The sequence below is a fragment of the Liolophura sinensis genome, chromosome 13, assembly GCF_032854445.1.
Source record: "Liolophura sinensis isolate JHLJ2023 chromosome 13, CUHK_Ljap_v2, whole genome shotgun sequence".
In the NCBI taxonomy this organism is placed as follows: Eukaryota; Metazoa; Mollusca; class Polyplacophora; order Chitonida; family Chitonidae; genus Liolophura; species Liolophura sinensis.
Window position 1 is genome coordinate 7484410 of NC_088307.1, and position 22001 is coordinate 7506410.

The 22001-nt window shown below is 41.6% G+C and overlaps 1 protein-coding gene across 1 annotated transcript; it reads left to right on the forward strand.

Annotated features, from left to right (window-relative positions):
* The first annotated feature begins 306 nt into the window (after nucleotides 1-306).
* Nucleotides 307-20005, forward strand: LOC135480527 (complement factor B-like). The gene is made up of 16 exons (XM_064760380.1): nucleotides 307-488; nucleotides 2171-2341; nucleotides 3145-3315; nucleotides 4552-4680; nucleotides 5641-5811; nucleotides 6840-7019; nucleotides 8460-8534; nucleotides 9483-9632; nucleotides 10449-10567; nucleotides 13047-13224; nucleotides 14322-14472; nucleotides 14965-15035; nucleotides 16375-16500; nucleotides 16942-17128; nucleotides 18301-18499; nucleotides 19832-20005. The coding sequence occupies exons 1-13, from the start codon at nucleotides 347-349 to the stop codon at nucleotides 16404-16406; spliced, it is 1740 nt and encodes a 579-aa protein (XP_064616450.1). The 5' UTR covers nucleotides 307-346; the 3' UTR covers nucleotides 16407-16500; nucleotides 16942-17128; nucleotides 18301-18499; nucleotides 19832-20005.
* Nucleotides 20006-22001: the final 1996 nt, after the last annotated feature.

Genomic DNA, 22001 nt, shown 5'->3' on the forward strand with positions numbered 1-22001 from the left:
CCTGGATAACGTATAACCATTTTAACAATCGCAAATTCACTATAGCTTTGACAACTCCACAAAAGTTTTTGATGCCTTGTACTCTAGCCCAACGTTATAAGATAGTACGCCTATGTCATAAAATGGACAAACCGGTGAGTACTTAAAAAAAAAAGGGATGTCTAGTTGACCGACTGACTGACAGGTGAACACACAGATCGACTTACACTGCGTGTAATGAGGAGGCATCCCGATGGTGTGATGTATCCGCCTCTGAACAGGCTTGATAAGGCTTTGGCGGATATCTGTATATATATATATATACATGAGCAACCCGGAGACGTACACAAATACAGAGAAAACTTCGATGCAAATAGACCTTGTGACAAGGTCTTCAAGCACAATGCGCGAATTGTTGTTGTTCGTGGGTATCAGTATTCTGCGCCCGTCCCTTGGGGTAGAGCCCGACCCGTATAGCGTCGATGTCATATCAGCCTTCAATCAAACCAGTAAGTAGTGCTTTGATTTCGTTTTTTTCGATTTTTACAGCACTGTAAAGCGAAGGAATACAGAGTGTCATATGATACAGGGTATGCACGAGGATGTATAGCTGTATACAGGCCTATTGTTACAACGTGGAGTGGAGGTTGTATCATGGTTTCATCGTCTCCAAGTATCGTAGTTAGTCAGAACTAAGGGGTTGGGGAAGAGGGGATTGAGCTACAGTTGTGAATACTTCTTGATTTCTATTTTTCTTTGGTAGTGGACGTAGGGGTATCAGATCTGTCATATTAGTCCCAGCTTTTCACGACGTATTCAGGAAATTTTCCTTATACGGCGGTGCTGAGTTTTGGTCTATTGAAGGAAATTGGAAGGGCACGAAACAAACCACATGCAGCCCTTCGCGAGTCACCTAACAAAACGCCAAACTTACTCAAGGAAACGAGCGACTGTGGAATTCGACCCTGTGACCTAATGACTTGGTGGTGCTACAGATTCGCTTGCGTGCATGACGTCATATTTAGGAGCACTCTGTTCATAGGACAGAACTTTACGAGTACCAGAACATACACATAAAGTGTACACGTGCGTCTCTGAAATCCTTCACCTTGCAGTGAGTCTCTTGTATTAGGTTACAGGATCCGGCTTGCAATGTAATTTGAGGAGATAAGCCTGGTATTTAGTTAGAGGATATATAATATAATCGTCATGACCTAATGTCTAGGTCAGTCAAATCACAAGACTCTGGCCGCATCATTTTGCCAGATTTTATTTTATTTATAAATTTGATTGATGTTTATTAATCAAGAATTTTTCTCTTATTCGATGGAGGTCAGTTTGACTGGAGAGAGAAACTGGAGTGTCCGAGGTGAACCACTGACCTTTGGCCAGTTGCTGACAAACTTTCCCCCATACGTTATTGTCTTCCACCAATATGGTTTGTATATCTGTGCAAGTGGGATTTTTTTCTGCTCTCCTTTGAACACCAATTATCAAATAGGAGAATAAATAAATTTATGGTACTTGATAGTCACAACATTTATATATCGTTTTACTTGTTGGGGGCCTTCGTGGCCGAGGCGGTTAGCGCGCCAACACGGCGTCTCCCATCAATGCTGTCGCTGTGAGTTTAGCTCACGTTGACATTAAGCCCGATTGTACGTGGGAAGGTCTGACAGCAACCTGCGGATGGTAATGGATTTTCTCCGGGTTCTGCCCGGTTTCCTCTCACCATATGCTGGCCACCGTCGGATAAGTGAAATATTCTTGACTACGGCGTCAACCACCAATCAAACAAAATAAATAAAATTCATTGGTGCTTCACGCCGTACACAAGAGCATTTCATTCGTACGACGGCGCCCAGGAATATGGTATGGAAAAACTAATATCTAGATCATATATACATTAATAAAACTGATATGAAATTAAATATAGCACAATATTATGTTGCATGAGTGATGATGGAATAGATTATATTACTGTAACGTAATATTATTTTATGGACAACTCGGTACCCCCGTAATACAGCAACAAAAGTACTCTGTTAGAATAACATAGCATGTCTGTCACATCTGATAGCAGTACTATAATCTTCTCTACTATCGCTCACTTGTAACAGATTACTTTTTTCAGTGTAGAAAACTAACATGGAAGACTGAACGAGTTTCTGTTGCCCTCTTCTTCCTTCAGTCTGTCCCCTTGAGCCGATAGAGAACGGGCATTACCTGGACATATCGGGCACCAAGGGGGGCATAGCCGTACAGGTGGTCTGCTCTCTGGGTTACAAGCGAGTGGGGAACGGTTTTCACATGTGTAACGTCACTACCGGTAACTTCTCGAATGGACGGTCCTACTGTCAAGGTACTGTATACAAACACTGGTATACACACGTCATATGTAAATTTAATATCCATAATACTCTTTAAGACAGTGAAAATTTAGTACAGAAGCAGCAGCTTAGCTTAGTTTGCCAGTGAGAAGACAACATGATTGGTTAAATATTCAGCGAGAACTGATATTCTACCCCAGTCACTGTCTTCTGTCGAAATGAACGCATGCAATACACTGGTGACGTATAAAGCTCACATATGTATAAGGTCACGCATGTCACTCACAAGTGTCAGGCCCCGGGATCATGAGGCGATCTTAGACTAAGGCAAACTTCAGTCATTAAATTTGGCATAGGCCTATTCCTTTCCGTCATTTTCTGCAGTTTCACTAAGCAACATTGCATTGCAACAACCCTTCATACACCGAACTTTGTTTACAGATAGGTTTCTCCGTGTTACTATAAATAAGTGACCAATGGTAGGGTGGCGTGTATTGTGGCGTCTTAACTCATGCGAATAGACGCGGCTTCCGGAACACTGTGACGTCACACTGTGTGCTCCGGTGACCACTGAATCTGCCACCAGTGGTGCTCGGTTCGACCAATGGAATGTACCCAATGGCTCAAGGTCCTGCTATACACTAGCGCTACCTGTCGGGAATACAAAATATGCTGCCTCCACTTAGGCTTTCCCGGATGGCTGCTGCTCGACAATGGGCATTCACTCAGTCAGCTGATGAATCAATATTTGCGCGTTGTCCACTTCTTGAACCAATCTTGGAATGAACTTACCTATCACTGATGGATTGTCTCCCTTCTTTCTTTACACCGCCAGGCTGTCCCGTGGAACGCCTCGAGAACGGACATTACCTGGACGTATCGGACGACAAGGTTGGCGTGGCCATACAAGTGGTCTGCTCTTCAGGCTACAAACTAGAGGGGATTGGCTACCACGTGTGTGACGTCACCACCGGCAACTTCACCAACGGGCGGTCCTATTGTCAAGGTAGGTCAGCACACGTTCTCTAATTATCTATTTATTTATTTATTTGATTGTTGTTTAACGTTATACTGATCTTATTCGATGGCAGTAGTATTATGGGATGAAGAAACCGGGGAAAACCACCGACCTTTGACAACTTGCTGACTAATGTTCCGACATATGATGTACAGGTATGCACCATATTGGTGAACCTTAAAGGTGAAGAAACATAAAAATGACATGGATGCTCAGATGAAAGAGTGCAAACAGGTAGTTGTAAATGTGATCTTCAGTATTCTTTTCCATTTTTCTTTATAGCGGAAAGACACTTCAAACAATTTTTGGATGGTGGATATTTGGGACTATACCTCTTGCTATATATTCTCTTTGTGTAATAATGTTATAAATGAGGCTGTAACACATGTTTAATAAATATATTTGCACCAGAATTTGATCTTTTCAGTTAACAAATATGTTCAGCCTGGATTCTGATAATATTTATATTTTTAATATACTCATAAATATTATCATAATTCAGATTAAATGCATGTGTTTGGATATAAACAACAAATTTTCATTCAAATAAGTGTATTAGACATGCATTCTTATTTAGAACATTATTTTGCAAAGACAATCTATACCAAGAGTTGGTCCCAAATACCCACCATAAAATTATATTCTCAAATACCCTTTTCTCATGAAAGAAAAAAAAAATGAAAAAAAAATGTTAAACATCATATATGCAAATAATTTTTCATGTTCTTTCATCTGATTTTCATCTTTGCGCGAACGACTACAAGGGCGTTATTGACTACGTACTGTCACCAACGCTGACAGTAGAGAGGGCGTGAGAATCAATAAATTACCTGTCCAAATGCGGTGTTGAACCCGTACCTTCTGACAAATAGTATTAACCGAAGTTATATTCATATTGTGACGGCTGACTACTGATATAGTCATAGGCAAAACTCATGATGTTAGTCAGCCATGAGGAGAATACCAGTTTTATTCTAAATGATATCTGGAACATTGGGGTTCCTGCTTCCAATCACCTTATTTTCGTAATGAATTCTTAATTCTCGCCTATAATTTAAAGCATTGCAAATCTACGCGTCATGGATTTCAGTATACGTCACAGCTTCACAAAATTGTACATTTTCCTTTAGACCTAACCTCGAATGAGCAAAGGCTCATACTGTAATCCGTTCATTTTTTTTTTAATATATGATATGCACTCTTCGCTTTGTCGATTCTATCCAGATATAGACGAATGTCAGGGGAACGTGACACGTCATCAGTGTAACATCAACGCCGCGTGCATCAACCTGCCTGGCAAGCACCTGTGCAAGTGCAAACTCGGTTACGCGGGAAACGGTATAAACTGCAGACGTGAGTTTCTTCCACATGTAACTCTCATTTTACTTTTCGTACTTTCTTGCTAAATCTGTCATACCCCTTCCCGTCTCACAACTCACACCTTATTTCCTCTCCAGTCATTTTATAGTCCCTTGACCATATCCCTTCAGTACATTCCCCAGTCGTATATCCTTCCAGACGCACCAACTGACACCGGTTTCCCTCTCCTGTCATCCGATCCAGTCATATTACAATCCTCTGACCAAACCACTTCAATTTGTTCCCCAGTGGTGTATCCTTCTGGACTCACCAACTGACACCTTATTTCCTCTCCAGCCATCCGATCCAGTCACCCGATCCAGTCATATTATAGTCCCCTAACTAAACCACTTCAGTTTGTTCCCTATCGTATATCCTTCTGGACTCACCAACTGATACCTTATTTCCTCACCAGTCAGCCGATCCATTCTCTCTATAATCCCCTGACTAAACCGGGTCGAATATCCCCCCGTTGTCATCAACTGACACCTTATTCTCTCTATCTCCAGTCATTCGACACAATTACCTTATAGTCCTCTGACCAAACCACTTCAGTTCATTCCCGGTCGTATATCCTTTTGGACTCACCAACTGACACCTTATTTCCTCCCCATTCCTCCGATCCAGTCAACTTAAACTCCCCTGACCAAACGACTTCAGATTGTTCCCCGGCAGTATATCGTTCCAGACTCATCAACTGACACCTTATTTCCTCCCCAGTTTTCCGATCCAGTCACCTTATAGTACCCTGACCAAACCACTTCAGTTCATTCCCTGAATGCTGGACTGACTTCAATATGTGTTTAAGTTATAGCATGGGCATAAATCGCCATGTACAATCTCCCCACTGTGCATGCCACAGGCCTCAAATTTATTAGTTTCGTCCAAACGTTTTTCCATCAAAGCAGGCTAACGTTGCAATCAAAATCTTGGATTGACCTTTGACCCCACCAGGTGTTGAAGACTGCTCGCCTCTGCCAAATCCCGAGAACGGACGAGTCATCTTAACAAACAGAGTCGCCCGGTATGAGTGTTATCCAGGTTTTCATCGTTATGGTCCCGGAATCAGGCTGTGTCGTAGGGGAAAATGGAGCAGAGTTGCACCAAAGTGTGTAGAAGCCAGACGTAAGTTAACTGACATCTACTACCGTATTTGACCTCAAATTTCCTCCGGGACTAAGTTACTAATTTTGCCTGATTGGGTGAGTTTTACTGATCTTATAAAGGCGTTATATATTTAACGTTGGGTGATTTCTTAAGTACTGGAAAGTTTGTTCTCGAAAAGTAATATTTTGTGACCTTTATTTTTAGTTGTACCCCTTTTATAGTATTGTATTTCTGCCTAAACCAGGATTCTGCTGGTGGACTAAGCATTCCCGAGGCTTGGCCCCTTTGCATTGTTTTGACGTGATTGTATATTAAATGTGATAACAACACAGCGGTTTGAGTAATCTAGACAAGTGACGTCTAATAAATTGCAATTAACATCACTGCTTTTTTTTTTACGTAATTCTTAAGCCATGGTGCTAGGAGCCGTGCAATTTGATACTATTTAGCATTACATTAAGCGTTAGAATAAAACTGTAAACTGACAAGAGGCAGTATTTCACCGGTCATGTTAGACCATTTGCCAACTATCACACTCGTCGTTGCTCTGTATTTACTCTATGTGCTGTACTTCTTATATAGTATTCTAAACATGTAATTTGGGATAAGTTTTGGGGTCCAGACCAGATTGATCATCGTTTAGGTGATTGCCACGTTACCAGTTTGCAAACAAGTGGCTATCGTAACGGTAGAAACGAGCATCACACAATTCAGCTTAGGTCCGAATTACTTTAGGCGAGAAAAAGCTCTCTACTAACTGGTGGTCATTCAGTCTATGGGTGTTACATTCGTATACCAGCCGTCTACTGTAATGGACGTTCCAGGTCTATAAAACAACGTTCAACACAAACCAACAACGAGACAAAAAAAAAAAATATACAAATTGTCGGACAGATTCAGGTAAAGAGGGATGATCAGCAGATTTCAACCCTGACGAAAACTCGCCAGGTATTTTCAAGGTAAATGAATTAAATCAGTTTGCAAATGATGTCCCTCTACATACTGTGGTATAGCCATTGCAATCCTACATCTTTGTTGCTGTGTAGCCAACAGCTGCCGTACGCCACGCGCTCCGCTTCACGGGACTGTGGCTGGGGCAAATTTTGAGAAAGGACAGATGATCCGCTATTTCTGTGACAAGGGCTATGTACTGGAGGGACCGGAAACACGAAACTGCTCCGAAAGTCTGCGGTGGACCGGCATCCGGCCTGTTTGTGTTCAGGAAGGTTTGTACAGAACGCACAAATGGAAGACGTTAATCCCATCAGACGTTTCCCATCATTGCAAATTTCCCAACATCTTTTCCAGCATGTATTTGTATAAAAATTGGGAAATCCCCGCTTTGGGAGAATTCTGGGAAGTTAGCATTAAGAATAATTAAATCACGGAATCAACCCTATAAAATTATCTTCATGAATGTAGGACTAGAGAATTTTACTTCACGAAAGAAGGCCAGCATAATGATTGACTCAAGAAAGGAGGTTTATAGAAAGATAAATTCACGGAAATAAGCCTATATATAGAATGATTAAATCTCGTAAGTAGGCCTATAGAATAATTAATTGCGAAAGCAAGCCTATAGAATGATTACTTCTCGGGATCTAATTAGGTGTTAGAATGATTACATCACGAAAGTAGACCGACAGAACGTGGGAAAGTCTGTCAGCAACCTGTGGATGATCGTGGGTTTCCCCGGTCTCTGCCCGGTTTCATTTCGCCATGATGCTGGCCACCATCGTCTAAGTGAAATATTCTTGAGTATAGCGTAAAGCACCAATTAAATAAATAAATAAACAAAATGACTAATAAATCCCAGAAGTAATCCATTATAGGATGCGTTGCCCGAACGACGTAAAAGGGACTGCTAAACAACAAAACCTTATCCTTATGTAGTCAGTTAGTGAGTCACTCAGTCTAGCACATTGTTATCTCTCTTAGCGGTTCAAATCCAGCTCTGGCTCTTTTGTCCGCGGCTCGAAGGCATCAGTGTTGTCAGTTACATGAAGCAGGGCGATGATATGCTCCGGGCCCATAAATATATGACACATATACACGTCGTCGTATAATTTAGGGTCGGGTCATATCAAAGATTTTAAAAATGGTACTTTTTGCTGCCTCGCTTGGAGCTCAGCACTGAGAGGTTAAAGCAAGGAAACAGGACTGATTGGCCCAGAAGCAGGACCTTGACGTCATTTTGTTGACGTCAGATGTTCCTTTCCCAGCGCACCATGATGACATAAAAGACAGCGCGACGCCGTAATAGAAACTGATACATTGTATCATTGTGAACGTGCTACAATCCACTTTTGACGCAACCAAGGTCTCAAGGTCCAGCTTCACATTAGCGCTACCTCACGGGACTAAAAAATATGCCGCCTCCCCACTGAAAAATTCTTGAGCGCGACTTCACTAAAACTCGATTTGTTTTTTGTGCATGCGTATGAGGTTGGAGGACTTGTGTCTAGCCAGCAGGCAGGGCAGGTACGGATCGATAATGCGCCGTCTCCTACAGCCCTGTCTCGCCTGATATTTGGGACAGCAGTCTTATTTGCTCTTTGTCACCATATAACTGTTGTTATGTTTTTTTTTATTTTTGTTTTTATTGATAAATTATGTGAATGAAAATCTCCGCATAATCATACTGATTCATGACATATTCTCTACAGCTTCCAGGTCCGTCACAGAAATTGCCGAGACACTCAAAGACAAAATTTCGGACATCAGCGCTGGTTCGTCTACAGGTAAAGTTTCTCAGACACGGGTGTTTTATTTTTTTTATTTTTGCACATATATATCACATTTTGATCGTACATGGCTGGTTTCCGAGACTACATATCGATCAGGAGAGCCCATCAATGCGTCGGATATATTCATATCATGTATGCAGTATTCGCGATAAAAAAAGAGCTGAGCTTCTGTCTGTTTATTACTGTCCAAACAAAGACCAACGCGTCACCTCAGTCTTGCAATTTATTCACTATGGGTGAGTTCAAGTCCGCTCCGACCGTACGTGGAACGGTCTGCCAACCACCTGCGGATGGTCGTGGGTTACCCGGGGCTCTGCTTGGTTTCCGCCTACCATAATGTTGGCCGCCGTCGTATTAGTGAAATATTCTTGAGTATGGCGTAAGACACCAATCAGATGAATAAATAAATAAATTCACTGTAGGTTAAGATAGGTAAAAATATTCCCTCACGCATCTGTTCTCATATTTACTCATTTAATACTTCATCCACCCATTCACCCATTAGTATATACATTCATTTACAAACCAACCACGCAACCGTTTGCATATTTGTCATGCATAACTCACCTCGCAACCGTTCCTAAAGTTGCTCATTCATGAAAGCATCACACAGCTCCGTAAACAGTGCATTTATTCATTCATGAATCCACCACGCGATCGTTCGTCTAGCTGTTCATTCAAAAATCCACCACGAGATCGTTCGTCTAGCTATTCATTCAAGAATCCACCACACAACCTTCGTATTTTTTTCGTTTCATTTATTAATTATTCCAGGCATCTGTTAGCATGTGGGTTCGTTCAAGAATCCACTACTGTGCCCTTCATACATATAAATGTGTTCATTAAAAGTATGAACGTGTATATGATTTCAAATATAAATTCATCACACATTTATTCACTCGTCCACTTCCCATTCGTTCAGTTCGCACATTCCACTTGCAGGTCGATTGCACACTGGCGGGGCCAGTGGGGCGGATATTGTGTTCATGATTGACAGGTCATCAAGTATAAAACCTTCGAACCTGAACCGTGTGAAGGATTTCATGATGATGGTGATCGCTGAGCTAGGGGTAGATAACGCCAATCCTGAGGGTAAGTGTCAATAGTCCTGCTGTAGATGTCCATTGACATTGATTGTTGGTTTGTCACTAACAATCGTCTGAAGACGTCAAACATTATCACAAAGTGCCGATAGTATAAAATGCACTACATAGTGGCAGACATTTTCACACGTCTCGTAAACTGCAATTAAATGCCATGGTTCTACAAATACGACTGGTAATTGTCATAAACAGTGGAGCTAATTGTCACAATGTAACAGGTGCTACTGGTAAATGTTACTGAACCAGTAACGGTCACACTGTAGGCAAATGCCACAAGAACTACTGGTACATGTTACAGAGCCAGTGATTGTCACAAAATTGCAAGCACTACTAGTAAATGTCACGGTGCCAGTTATTGTCATATCGTAGACAAGTGCCTCAAACACTACTTACACATGTCACTGTGTCAATAATTATCACATTGTAGACATATGCCTCAAGCACAGTGCAGATTATAGACAAGTCGTAGACAAATACCTCTGGTAAATGTTACAGTGCCAGTAATTGTCATACTGTATAGCCACATGCCACAAGCAAGCACCACTGGTAAATGTCAGAGTGTGATATTGATGATGTCTACTACAGATCTAGTATGTGACATGCCAGTATCTTATACCAGAATCTGACCTGGGCAGAACCCGGGGGAAAGGACGATCGTTGACGATGATGTAGTGTAATGCCCATTTGTAATTCCTTATTCAATCACATTTATACTGTTGTGTTTTCAAAAAATATCAACACAAACTGGAATGCCCTTACTTGTTTTGAACAGTACTTGTATATTTTGCCCTCTCCCTCTTCACAGGTAATGGGACGAGAATCGCCGTGTTAACGTTTGGAAACAAACCGGAAATGTTGTTTAATCTAGACAACAAGACCATAAATTCAGAGGTCAAGGTCAGACAAATGTTAGATTCCATCAAGGTAGGTGGTGAAAAGTTTGTCTTCCCAATTATAAATTCTGTTCCTATTGTCCGTTTTGTTGGGTAGTGTGTAAAACCTCCAGCCGTGTTACACATATGCTGATGCCTCCTTGGTATGTAACACCCGAACCTGTCATAATATGCAGACAGCAAAACTGAAACTTTCTGAAACATGCCCTAGCTGCGCGGGTCTGCCCTTGATGGTCAAAACCGGTGCACAGGGTGGACCAAAAGCTGGCACCCTGTAAATCCAACCCCAAACAGTTTACCGAAACTCTTTTTTTCAACCAGTTTTTCGAATTGAATTGAAACTGGTTGTTTACTCATCTTGTTCGAGTTTTGGACAGATTTATCCACTTTTGGCAAATTATGGCCATATTTTTTTGTTGTGTTATGAACTTGGCCTGACATCTGAAACCAGCAATGCTTCAAGAATGCTTAATTTTTTCTTGAAGAATGCAGTCACATTACCAGACCACCCAATAGACAGAGTACTTGGAATGAAAACGTTTACCAATATGTTTTAGTCACCAGTCCCTGCGTGACCCAGTGCCTTTGCAGAGTTTTGGTCCACACGGCTATCTTGCACTATTAAACTTTACATGTTGCTGCATAAGACGTCCTCGCAAGTATTTGGTGTAGCAACAATATTACGGGCCTCCTTGACCGAGGTTGTTAGAGTGCCAGCGCGGCACAATGACCCCACAGAGTTTCACCAATGCGGTCGCTGTGAGTTCAAGTTCAGCTCATGCTGTCTTCCTCTCCAACCGTACGTGAAAAGGTCTGTCAGTAGCCTGCGGATGATCGTTGGTTTCCCACGGACTGTCCGGTTTCCCCCCACCATAATACTGGCAGCCGTCGTATAAGTGAAATATTCCTGAGTGCAGCCACATAAATGAATGAATAAATAAATAAGTAAATAAATAAATAATAACATTTTACACATATTCCGATCAAACATAAATTGCTGTAGCCTATTTGTTTTAGCCAGTCGCCTTTATTCAGCTGTCTGTAAAATCAGTCATACTCGCTACCAAAATTACCTTTAGTCAGTGACAGGTAACAACACAAGCTGTACACAAGGATATGTTGTAAGTCCATATTCTTAAACAGAAAATGAAATTAGAACATTTTTTTTTATTTATAATGTTAAGCTCTATAAGCTGAGTTTCGACGACAGGAACTCATTGCCTCGGGTGACGTCATAATTAAAAACCTGAATGGCATGCTGGATATTGGGCGGAGTTCAATATATTTGGCGATGGCCAACACCACTTACCTAAACTGCTGTCGACTGTAATCTAAACCCTGTTTCCAAACTTCTATATTTGTCATTGTTCGCACCTTTTGGTATAATATAACCCTTATAAATGAATATTATTTTATCACTTGTAATATACGATCTCCTGGCATTATGGTTTTAGAATTGGATGCAACCTGCGGATGGTCGTTGGTTTCCCCTGGGCTCTACCCGGTTTCCTCCCATCATAATGTTGGCCGCCGTCGTATCGTTGAAATATTCTTGAGTACGGCGTAAAACACCAATCAAATAAATAAATAAATACAGTTGTACGTCACTTATAACGTATAACGTCACTTATAACTTATAACAAAGTATAACGTCACCCTCGGCAGTGAGCTCTTGCGGCTGTAACCAGGCTTTAACATTATGAATTAGGAAAAGTATTCTAATCGCATTTTCCTTGCAATAATGTAGAGATACAACGTATCAGTGTATAGAGCTTGTGGTGTTACGTGTCACTGACGAAAGGCAATTTGATAGCGAGTATGACTGATTTTACAGACAGCTGAAAATAGGCGACAGACTAAATGAAATAGACTATAGCCATTTGTGAAGATGATCTGTATGTATCCGCCCTGTAACGATGGATATCATGAACTGACTTGTCATTTATCTCCTATAGCGATGATCATATGATCGGTTCAAATCATCTGATTCTGCGATAAATTTGTCGAGCAAGGCACTGGGTTCTGAGTATACTGATACAAAGCTGTTCTAGACTTCAGTTTTAACTACCATGGCAACACCTATTAAACACATGTATTTCCATGGGATTACAGTCAGCGGACATGTAGTTCAGCATTTATCTAGCTTGTTGCCATAAACCCCGATGTTTGCGTAACTGTAGAATCCATTTTTGTTGTTGTTGTTTTGTTTTGTTTTTTTGTGCTCTGGGCCTCTGTGGCCTTCTTGTTAGCGTGCTAGCGCAGAATAGTGATCCAGGAGCCTCTCACCAATGCTATCCCTGTGAGTCAGCTGGTTTCGTCTAAGGTCGCACGTGGCAAGGTCTGACACCAACCTGCGGATGGCCGTTTGACTTCTTCCGGGGTCTGCCCGGTTTCCTCTCACCATAATGCTAGCCGCCGTCGTATAAGTGAAATATTCTGCAGTACGACGTAAACTTACAGTTAAATAAATAAATAAGTAAATATGTCTTGTTTTGCTACCCCCATCTTAGCCATATGGTGGAGAAACGGCACTTCGAGACGCCATAGAGAAGGTCTACACGGAGAGCGCGCAAATCGCAAGGCCCAAGGCTCAGAAAGCGCTCTTCATTTTCGCCGATGGTCAGTCAAACAGTAAAACCACATCGGACACCAAGTTCTTTCTGCGCATGCTGAAGGATAAGAATTCTGGCAAGTTGCGGTATCAAACAAGTTCAGAGAATCTATACTAGCATTATTTATTATTTGAACGTGTGTGTAAGATTTGGTTTATTCTTCGCTCGAAGAATAAATAATTTTAACAAAAAGTTGATTGTTTCAGTGATGCTAAAATGCATTCTGCCATTTCAACAGATTATTCTGTTAAATATAGCACACATATTCTATTAATTCAACATAAAGATTTTATTAGATTAACAGAATATTATGTTGAAAATGACACATTATTATGTTATAATAACATAAGAATACATTTTAGCGTCCCTCAGACAACAGACTTTGTGTTAAAATGAATAAATTCATTTTTTGAGTGGTGTTGTGTAGCACACTAAGTAAGTATATATATATATATATATATATATATATATATATATATATATATATATATATATATATATATATATATATATATATATAATATACACGTTTGTGTCCTCTGAATTATGGGAAGATCACAGCGGTACTTTTTATGCCAAAGGTATAATGTGAACTCGGAGTGTGAATGAAAATTACTACTCCAGCGAAATCGTAAACGTCGGTAAAAATAAAGATACGTGCGTATCGAAGGAATATCCCAAGCTTAAGTTTAAGCTTTTTTTGTGCGCATTTTTACTTTTTTGTGATGTTGTATCAAAGAGATATCGCTGTTCAAAGTAATCAAAATCGCTCTATAGCTTCGTCAGGTAACGGACAAACAGCTGTAAGTAAATATGCATAATAAAAGCGTCATTGCATCTTGGTCACGTGACCTCAAGAAAAAACATGTCTGTCTGCCTTTTGTGAATATAAGGCGGTTTCTTAACATAAGAATGGTCTCGCGCAGCAGTTATGGCGCATGTGTTTCAGCGCAGCAAATGAGTTTGGTTAACCCGCGTTCATATTTTTCTATTTGTTAGATCATCCGGAATAGTCGAACGAAAAGAAGACACACGCTTTTTCATAAGGAGCGTTCACGGTGGAACGATATGTGGAATTCTTAAAATTATCTTATTTCCGTTTGACCAATCGAATTAAGTGTGGCGAGTGAATGCGGCTTTAGCTCATTACAGGTATAATTGCTTGTTTCACAGGGTTTGAAGTGTTTGTGATCGGAGTAGGAGCCAGGATTATGGTCAAAGACTTGCTCCAGTACGCCAGCAAACCAAGTCGCAAGTACTTCTTCAATCTGGAGAACTTTGAAGACCTAACCAGGCCTGACCCATCGAGTTGTATTGGACAAAAGTTAGCTTGACTTATTTTTTTTTTTAATTTCTTTTTTTGGTTGGATGTCAGCTTCCTTTTTACATTGCGTCACTAAACTCTCTTAGAGGAAACACCACTTACAGACAATATATGTTCTTATTTATAGTGCTGCATCACTAAACTGTCTTACAGGAGACACCCACATAACACCCCACTTTTAACAATACATGTTCATATTTATAAATCTGCACCACTAAACCATATGGCAGGAGGACATCCACATAATACCCCACTTTGAACGATATATGTTCATATTTATTGTGCTGCATCGATAAAATATCCTACAGAAGACACCACACACATACACCTCATGTTTAATATGTTCATATTTATAGTGCTTCATCACTAGGCTATCATACAAGAGACACCACACGAGACACCCCACTTCTAAAATAACATGATCATATTTATAGTGCTGTACCATGTATTTAACAATACGTGTTTGCGTGAGGTTGACCATATGTGTTTCAGACAACCCATCATGTGGTACAGCCGGGCGGGTCGAATCCACAGAAACGGGGACAAACACCGAAGCAAAGCCGGTAATGTGTATACCTACTTTGGAATATCTAAATGAAAAACAGCGAAAGATCATATTTAGTAATTTGGTGTATTACGTATAATTCTTCTATTAAAGTGATCATGAGGCTTACTTTTAAGCCTTTCCTGTTATTCTTGACATACTTTTTTCGTTCGTCATTTCGTATATCACGGTAAAAGTTGTATCCTTTGAATAAGACAATTTCTCATATCCGTGCAAGCATGGAGCCACGCCGCCAATTTCGGGTAATTTGAGGGTTCACCAGACACTCGCCAAAGACAGGTGGTTTCTTCCTAGCTGTACAACGGTTTCCTCATAAATATATCTGATAACCTTCTCTTAAGTGAAGATATTATTGATTGCAGCATTAAACCCTCACCCAATAAATAGATAAATAAAATTGATGCCTGTTTCCGCCAACTGCACTCTTGACTCTTTTAATAGGTTCCTTGCTTACTCTGTTTACATCTATCCTCCACGCCCCATTGTTCCTGTCTTCCTCAAATTGTTCCTATCTCTTTCCGCTCCTGTGTCCCTCCTTTATCTTCTGTGTCTCCTCCCGTTATTCCCGTATTCCTCTAACTGTCCCTAGCTCTCCCCGCTCCTGTGTCTCCTTTAGGTGCTATATCTCCTCCCGTTGTTCCCGTCTTCCTCTAACTGTTCCTATCTGTTCCCGTTCCTGCGTCTCCTTTAGGTGCTATATCTCCTCATTGCTCTTGTCTTCCACTAATTGTTCCCATCTTTTCCCGCTCTTGGGTCTCCTTTAGCTTCTGTGTCTCCTCTCGTTGTTTCTGTCTTCCACTAAATTTTCTCACCTTTTCCCGCTCTTGGGTCTCCTTTAGCTCTGTAACTCCTCTAGTTGTTTCTCTCTTCCTATAATTGTTCCCATCTCTTCCCGCTCTTGGGTTCGCCTTTAGCGTTGTTCCTGTCTTCCTCTAAATATTCCATTCTCTTCCCCTTCCTGGGTCTCCTCTAGCTACTTCTGTCTCCTCTAGCTACTCCTATCTTTTCCCTAACGGCTTCTGTGTCCCCTCTGCCCCTATATCTTTTCTAGCTGATCCTAGCTTTTCCCCTACCGGCTCCTACCTCCTGGCTGCTCCTGTCTTTCCCCTACCAGCTCCAGCACCCAACCCAACCCCTGAAATTCTACTATCTCTCCCTTGGCTACTCATATCTCTCCCCTAACTCCTCCTGTATGTCTTCTTATTATATGGCTGCTCTTGTTTCTCTTCTAACGGCTGCTCTCTCTCCTCTTAACTGCTCCTATTTCTCCCCTTGCTGCTCATATGTCTCATTTACTTACTCCTGTCTCTACAATCACTCCTGCGTCTCCTCCCCAGGGCTCCTGGCCGTGGATGGCTCTAGTCTATGACGACAATGACGGTGAGGGGTTGAATATGTGCGGAGGTACACTGATATGCCGGAACTGGGTGCTCACTTTAGCAAGATGTGTTCAAGGAAATCAGGTAAAGGTAGTCTTGTTCAAAAGTTCACATTCTTTATGTACACGTACGGCATCTGCATGATTTGAAAAAAGTTGATAAATTTTCTTTTTCTTGTTTGAGGCATATTTTCTGTCAGTGGTCGGCAATGACGCCATCGATGAATTTACTGGGATCGTGGGACAAACGTTAACACCCCGTACGACCTAACCAAGCTCTTCCCCACAAAGAGATGCCTTTGACAGCTATCACCACTGACATGACTGCAAGCTACTTAATTTGCGGACTGGTTACTGGGGTCTTAGGGAACAGTTGTTTAAGGCCATTTTCGGGGCCTCCGTGACAGAGGGGCGTAGGACACAGAAGTGTTAGGACACATCTGCTTATTAGTAAAATCAATCGTGTTATGTCTGCATTACGTATGTTAGAGTTCAAGATTACAAGTCCGGATACTATTGTTCACAGATCACCGTGGAACTGGGTGTCCACGACCTTTTTGATGAAAATGTCGCTAGTAGGCTGCACCCGATCAAAGTCCACCGATTCGACAATGACCTGGGATATGACCTTGCACTATTGGAGTTCGACCACAGGGCGACGCAGGACATGTTGGGACCACGGATCAATCCAATCTGCTTGACAGCGAATCCAGGTACAGACAAATAATCTTTTGTTTTGTGATTTGTCACGTGACACATACACGCATGAAAAAGCGATTAAATTTATATCACAGTCTTGGCCTGACAGAGGCGTACAAGTAAAAGTAGGCTATTCAAATAAGATTTATTTACTATGGGTGGTATTAACCCTCGTGCCTACAAACCTGCTAACTTGAAAGCTGAACCAGGGAGAGTACCCTGGGATCATTCGGTCACACTACCAGCTTGGCTTCCACATTAACCCCTCTGAAACGTTGCATTCATTAATCTGGAACTCGGTTCTTCACAAGTCGACATTTTCATATCACGTGATACATATATGTTTCATATTTCATATTGTAATGCATTTATCATTCAAGTTTCCAGTTGAAATTCCTTATGGACCCTACTTACCCTGATGATATAACCCACATATAGCGGCCTCTCCGTGAAGCTACCGGCAGATTTTGAGCAATCGATGGGTATTATCATCCCACTGGAATTACATTCCCCTGTCAAGATCATAAGAGGATGCAAAGATTCATTTCATTATCTCTGATACTTGGTTTCTGGTAATTTGCCCTTCTACAGGGACCCTTGAGAATTTCTCTTGATATGGCTGCTACATATGCGTAGAGCTACATTTGATTACTCCTAGTTTCCCACATGGACGAATAATAAGAAAATCCGCTACATTAGGATGAGAATAAATAAACAGACCTCAGATGTAGATTTCGGGGCCTACGTGGCCGAGGTGGCAAGCGTGCCAGTGCGGCGCAATGACCCGGGCGCCCTCTCACCAATGCGCTAGCTGTGAGTTCAAGTCCTGTTCATGGTGGCTTCCACTCCGACCTTACGGAACCTGCGGATGGTCATGGGTTTCCCTCGGGCACTACCCGATTTCTTCCCACCATAATGCTGGCCGCCGTCTTATAAGTGAAGTATTCTGGAGTACGATGTAAAACAACAATCAAAAGATAAACAAACAAATGTAGATTTCATCTTGCCATGGGCCGATCTACCTGGGCGAATGAGAGAGCGATGTTCCCAATGAAATAAGATGTCTTTTCATCTTTTTATACATATATGACCTTGCTCTTGTATCACATACCTGATACAAGACCTGGATTTGAACTCACATACATGTGTATGTAAGATTCGCTTATCTATGTGTTATTTGCTTCAGGCGGGGGGTCTGAATGGTTGGGCAAGAAGAATGTTTGGATTGCGGGTCGAGGCGCTCAGCCGCCACGGCTGAACGGGAAGATAAGGATGCCTCTGACGATCCCTGTGTACACGAAGTTGCCCATCGTGAGCAAAGTGGACTGCACCGAGGCCTTTAAAGGGCGACAACTGAGTGGCACGGACTTCTGCGCAGGGCATAAGTAAGTTCATTCTCGCTTCTACCAAAGGTCAATCCTTCAAGATTGAACAATCGCATCTTTGGCCGTATTCGAATGCGCAGTAGAGTGTAACGGGGGTAAAGTGTTCTGGTGTCAACTGATACAAATCCTTAAGTGCAGAAAGAGCACGGAGAGCTCTTTATTTCTCTGGGGGCCTCCGTGGCTCAGTTGGTCAGCGCGCTAGCGCAGCGTGATGACCCAGCAGTCTCTCACCAATGCGGTCGCTGTGAGTTCAAGTCCAGCTCATGCTGGCTTCCTCTTCAGTCGTACGTGGGAAGGTCTACCAGCAACCTGCGGATGGTCGTGGGTTCCCCCCGGGCTCTGCCCGGTTTCCACCCACCATAATGCTGGCCTTGACCGTATAAGTGAAATATTCTTGAGTATGGCGTAAAACACCAATTAATTAAATAAATAAATGTTTATATCTCAATATTTCTAAACTGCTTTGTTTGGCCGTCATCTTCGTTCTTGTCCCACCTCGTTCCAACCCCTGAAAAATGGGGAGTGCAAATCTCGTTTGGAAAGAGAGATTTTGTGTGAAATTTTGACATTCGAAACAGCGATTCGAACGTATACGCTCTTCTTAAATTTGAGCTCAGCTCAGTAACATGTAACACGTTTCTACCAGTGAAGTGCCAGAGCGAAGGACATCTTGTGACCAATCGGAGCGTCTTAAATGTGCACCCCAGGCCCGATGACACATAATCATGTAGCAGCAATTTAAAAATAGCATATGAATATTATGGTATGTGCTGAGAGATATTAATTGGATGACCCACTTAATACCAACCTTTAACTTGATCGATCAGCAAGGGTCATCAGAAGGACCATTTTAAGGCTGTTTTGCAATCAGTAAAAGTGCAGTTAAATATTCAAATTGGAAGGGCCATAATTTTGAATAATGATGTAGTAAAGGCAACTCTTAAGACTCTTAAATTTTCCTAAACCTCCTGACTGAAAGCCATAGTTGACCTAGCGAGAGCTGGACTTGAACCTGCGTCCTCATTGATCATGAAACCTGTAGGGTGTGACGTTAGTAACGCTTTGAAGGTCTGTCAGCGAATGGTTCCCGTGATTTATTTATTTTATTGCATTTCATTGATGTTTTGCGCTTAAACGACGGCGATGAGTATTAAGGTGGGAGGAAACCGGCCTGGGGAGGTCCATGGCCATCCGTAGGTTGCTGCCATACATTTTCACGTGCGACCGGAAGCCAGCATGTGTTGCACTTGAAGTCACGGAGGCCGCATTGGCGAGAAAATTTAGACTCTAAGAATTCATGGTTGTTCGTAATGGATTTGTTGTTATTACCAGATATATTCAGGAATACGCCTGCAGAGGGGGACATAGGCGGACCCCTCATGTACAAAGATGGCGACCGATACAGACTATTGGGAGTTGCCAAGGAGACTGAGCATTGCGTCGAAGAAAAAATGTACGGTCTTTTCACAGAGGTGTTGTCTTTGGAGGTGAATACTTGGATAAATACTATCACCGATAACTGTAATCTATCCCTGCAGGATAATATTTTGAAGTAACACAAATCAGGAATATGTACCGGTATGTATACTACATTGGTACCTAGATCCGGTCAGAACTACACGTGGACTCATACCTTGTCGACGTACCGTGTAGTGTAATACGACAATGAGAAACCCTACGTCTTTTCCTGTTGCCATGATAATGTACCTCGTGAGCTTTTTTTTTTGAAATAGTATATCATTTTATGGAGAATGCGCAAACCGCGGTCCTTGTTCACGTGAGGTCTAAATGCCATGTTAAAATGTTGAAAAAAAAAATGTAAACAAGAGCAGGAAACACATTGCCTTGTAGAAAATAAAGATATACATTTTATTAAGCTCAATGCTGAGTCCAGTTTAATTCTTTGTAATTTGACGACATTACTTTGTAGTAACAGCCGATAAAAACATTTCGTCGGCGATATTTTTTAATTGTTCATTTAATTCTTTATTTATTTGATGAGGATTTCTCACAGCCTAATGGCTACTACGGCGATCTCCTCAAAGCATTAATTAACAACATATCAACATAATATTCACAGAGCTATATTTGTGGTATAAAGTAATAAGAAAATCTAAGCATTACTAACCCGTGCAGTCTTGCTGTATATATTTTGATTAAAATAGCACTATGTTAGCTTCATCACCAGCGGACGTTTTCATGGACAAGTTGCTTGTGGCGGATAAAATCCTGGTCCTTGGGTCTAAAATAGCGCAATCCTCCTGTAAATAAAGGAAGTGCTGAATGGGAAGGCATTGGCCTTTATATCACTATAATATATAATGACATCGAAGCTGTAGTGTATTAATAACAGCTGCAGGCCTACAGTGTTAATAATGTTAATTGTATCAAGTGCACAACTTATATATCCCCGAATGACATTTACTCACTGCCGGATCCCTCGATGCTGACAGTTACTCACTGCCGGATCCCTCCATGCTTAGAGTTACTCACTGTCGAATGTATCCATGATATCAATAACTCACTGTCGGATGTCTCCATGTTGATAGTAACTCACTGTCAGATGTCTCCATGATGACAGTTACTCACTGTCGAATGTATCCATGTTGAGAGGTACTCACTGTCGGATGTCTCCATGTTGATAGTTACTCACTGTCGGGTGTCTCCATGTTGATAGTTACTCACTGTCGGATGTCTCCATGATGACAGTTACTCACTGTCGAATGTATCCATGTTGAGAGCTACTCACTGTCGGATGTCTCCATGTTGATAGTTACTCGCTGTCAGATGTCTCCATGATGACAGTTACTCACTCTCGGATGTCTCCGTGTTGATAGTTACTCACTGACGGATATCTCCATATTGATATTTACTCACTGTCGGGTGTATCCATGTTGATAGGTACTCACTGTCGAATGTATCCATGATGACAGTTACTCTCCGTCGGTTGTCTCCATGTTGAGAGTTACTCACTGTGGGATGTATCCATATTGAGAGTTACTCACCGTCGAATGTATCCATAATATCAATTACTCATTGTCGGATGTCTCCATGTTGATAGTTACTCACTGTCAGATGTCTCCATGATGACAGTTACTCACTGTCGAATGTATCCATGTTGAGAGCTACTCTCTGTCGGATGTCTCTCTGTGAGAGAGTTACTCACTGTCGCATATCTCCATGTTGAGAGTTACTTACTGTCGAATGTATCCATGATATCAATTACTCACTGTAGGATATCTCCATGTTGATAGTTACGCATTGTCGAATGTATCCATGTTGAGAGTTACTCACTGTTGGATGTCTCAATGTTGATAGTTACTCACTCTCGGATGTCTCCATGTTGATAGTTACTCTCTGTCGGATGTCTCCACGATCACAGTTACTCACTGTCGGATGTATCCATGTTGAGAGTTACTCACTGTCGAATGTGTCCATGTTGAGAGTTACTCACTGTCGAATGTGTCTATGTTGATAGTTACTCACGGTCGGATGTCTCAAT

What these genes read in the sequence shown, in the direction of transcription:
- LOC135480527 (XM_064760380.1), top strand. Translation starts at nt 347, where the DNA reads ATGCAAATAGACCTTGTGACAAGGTCTTCAAGCACAATGCGCGAATTG. An exon ending in TGGACGGTCCTACTGTCAAG is followed by an intron (nt 2,342 to 3,144) that starts GTACTGTATACA and finishes TTACACCGCCAG; the next exon opens with GCTGTCCCGTGGAACGCCTC. An exon ending in GCTGAAGGATAAGAATTCTG is followed by an intron (nt 13,225 to 14,321) that starts GCAAGTTGCGGT and finishes CTTGTTTCACAG; the next exon opens with GGTTTGAAGTGTTTGTGATC.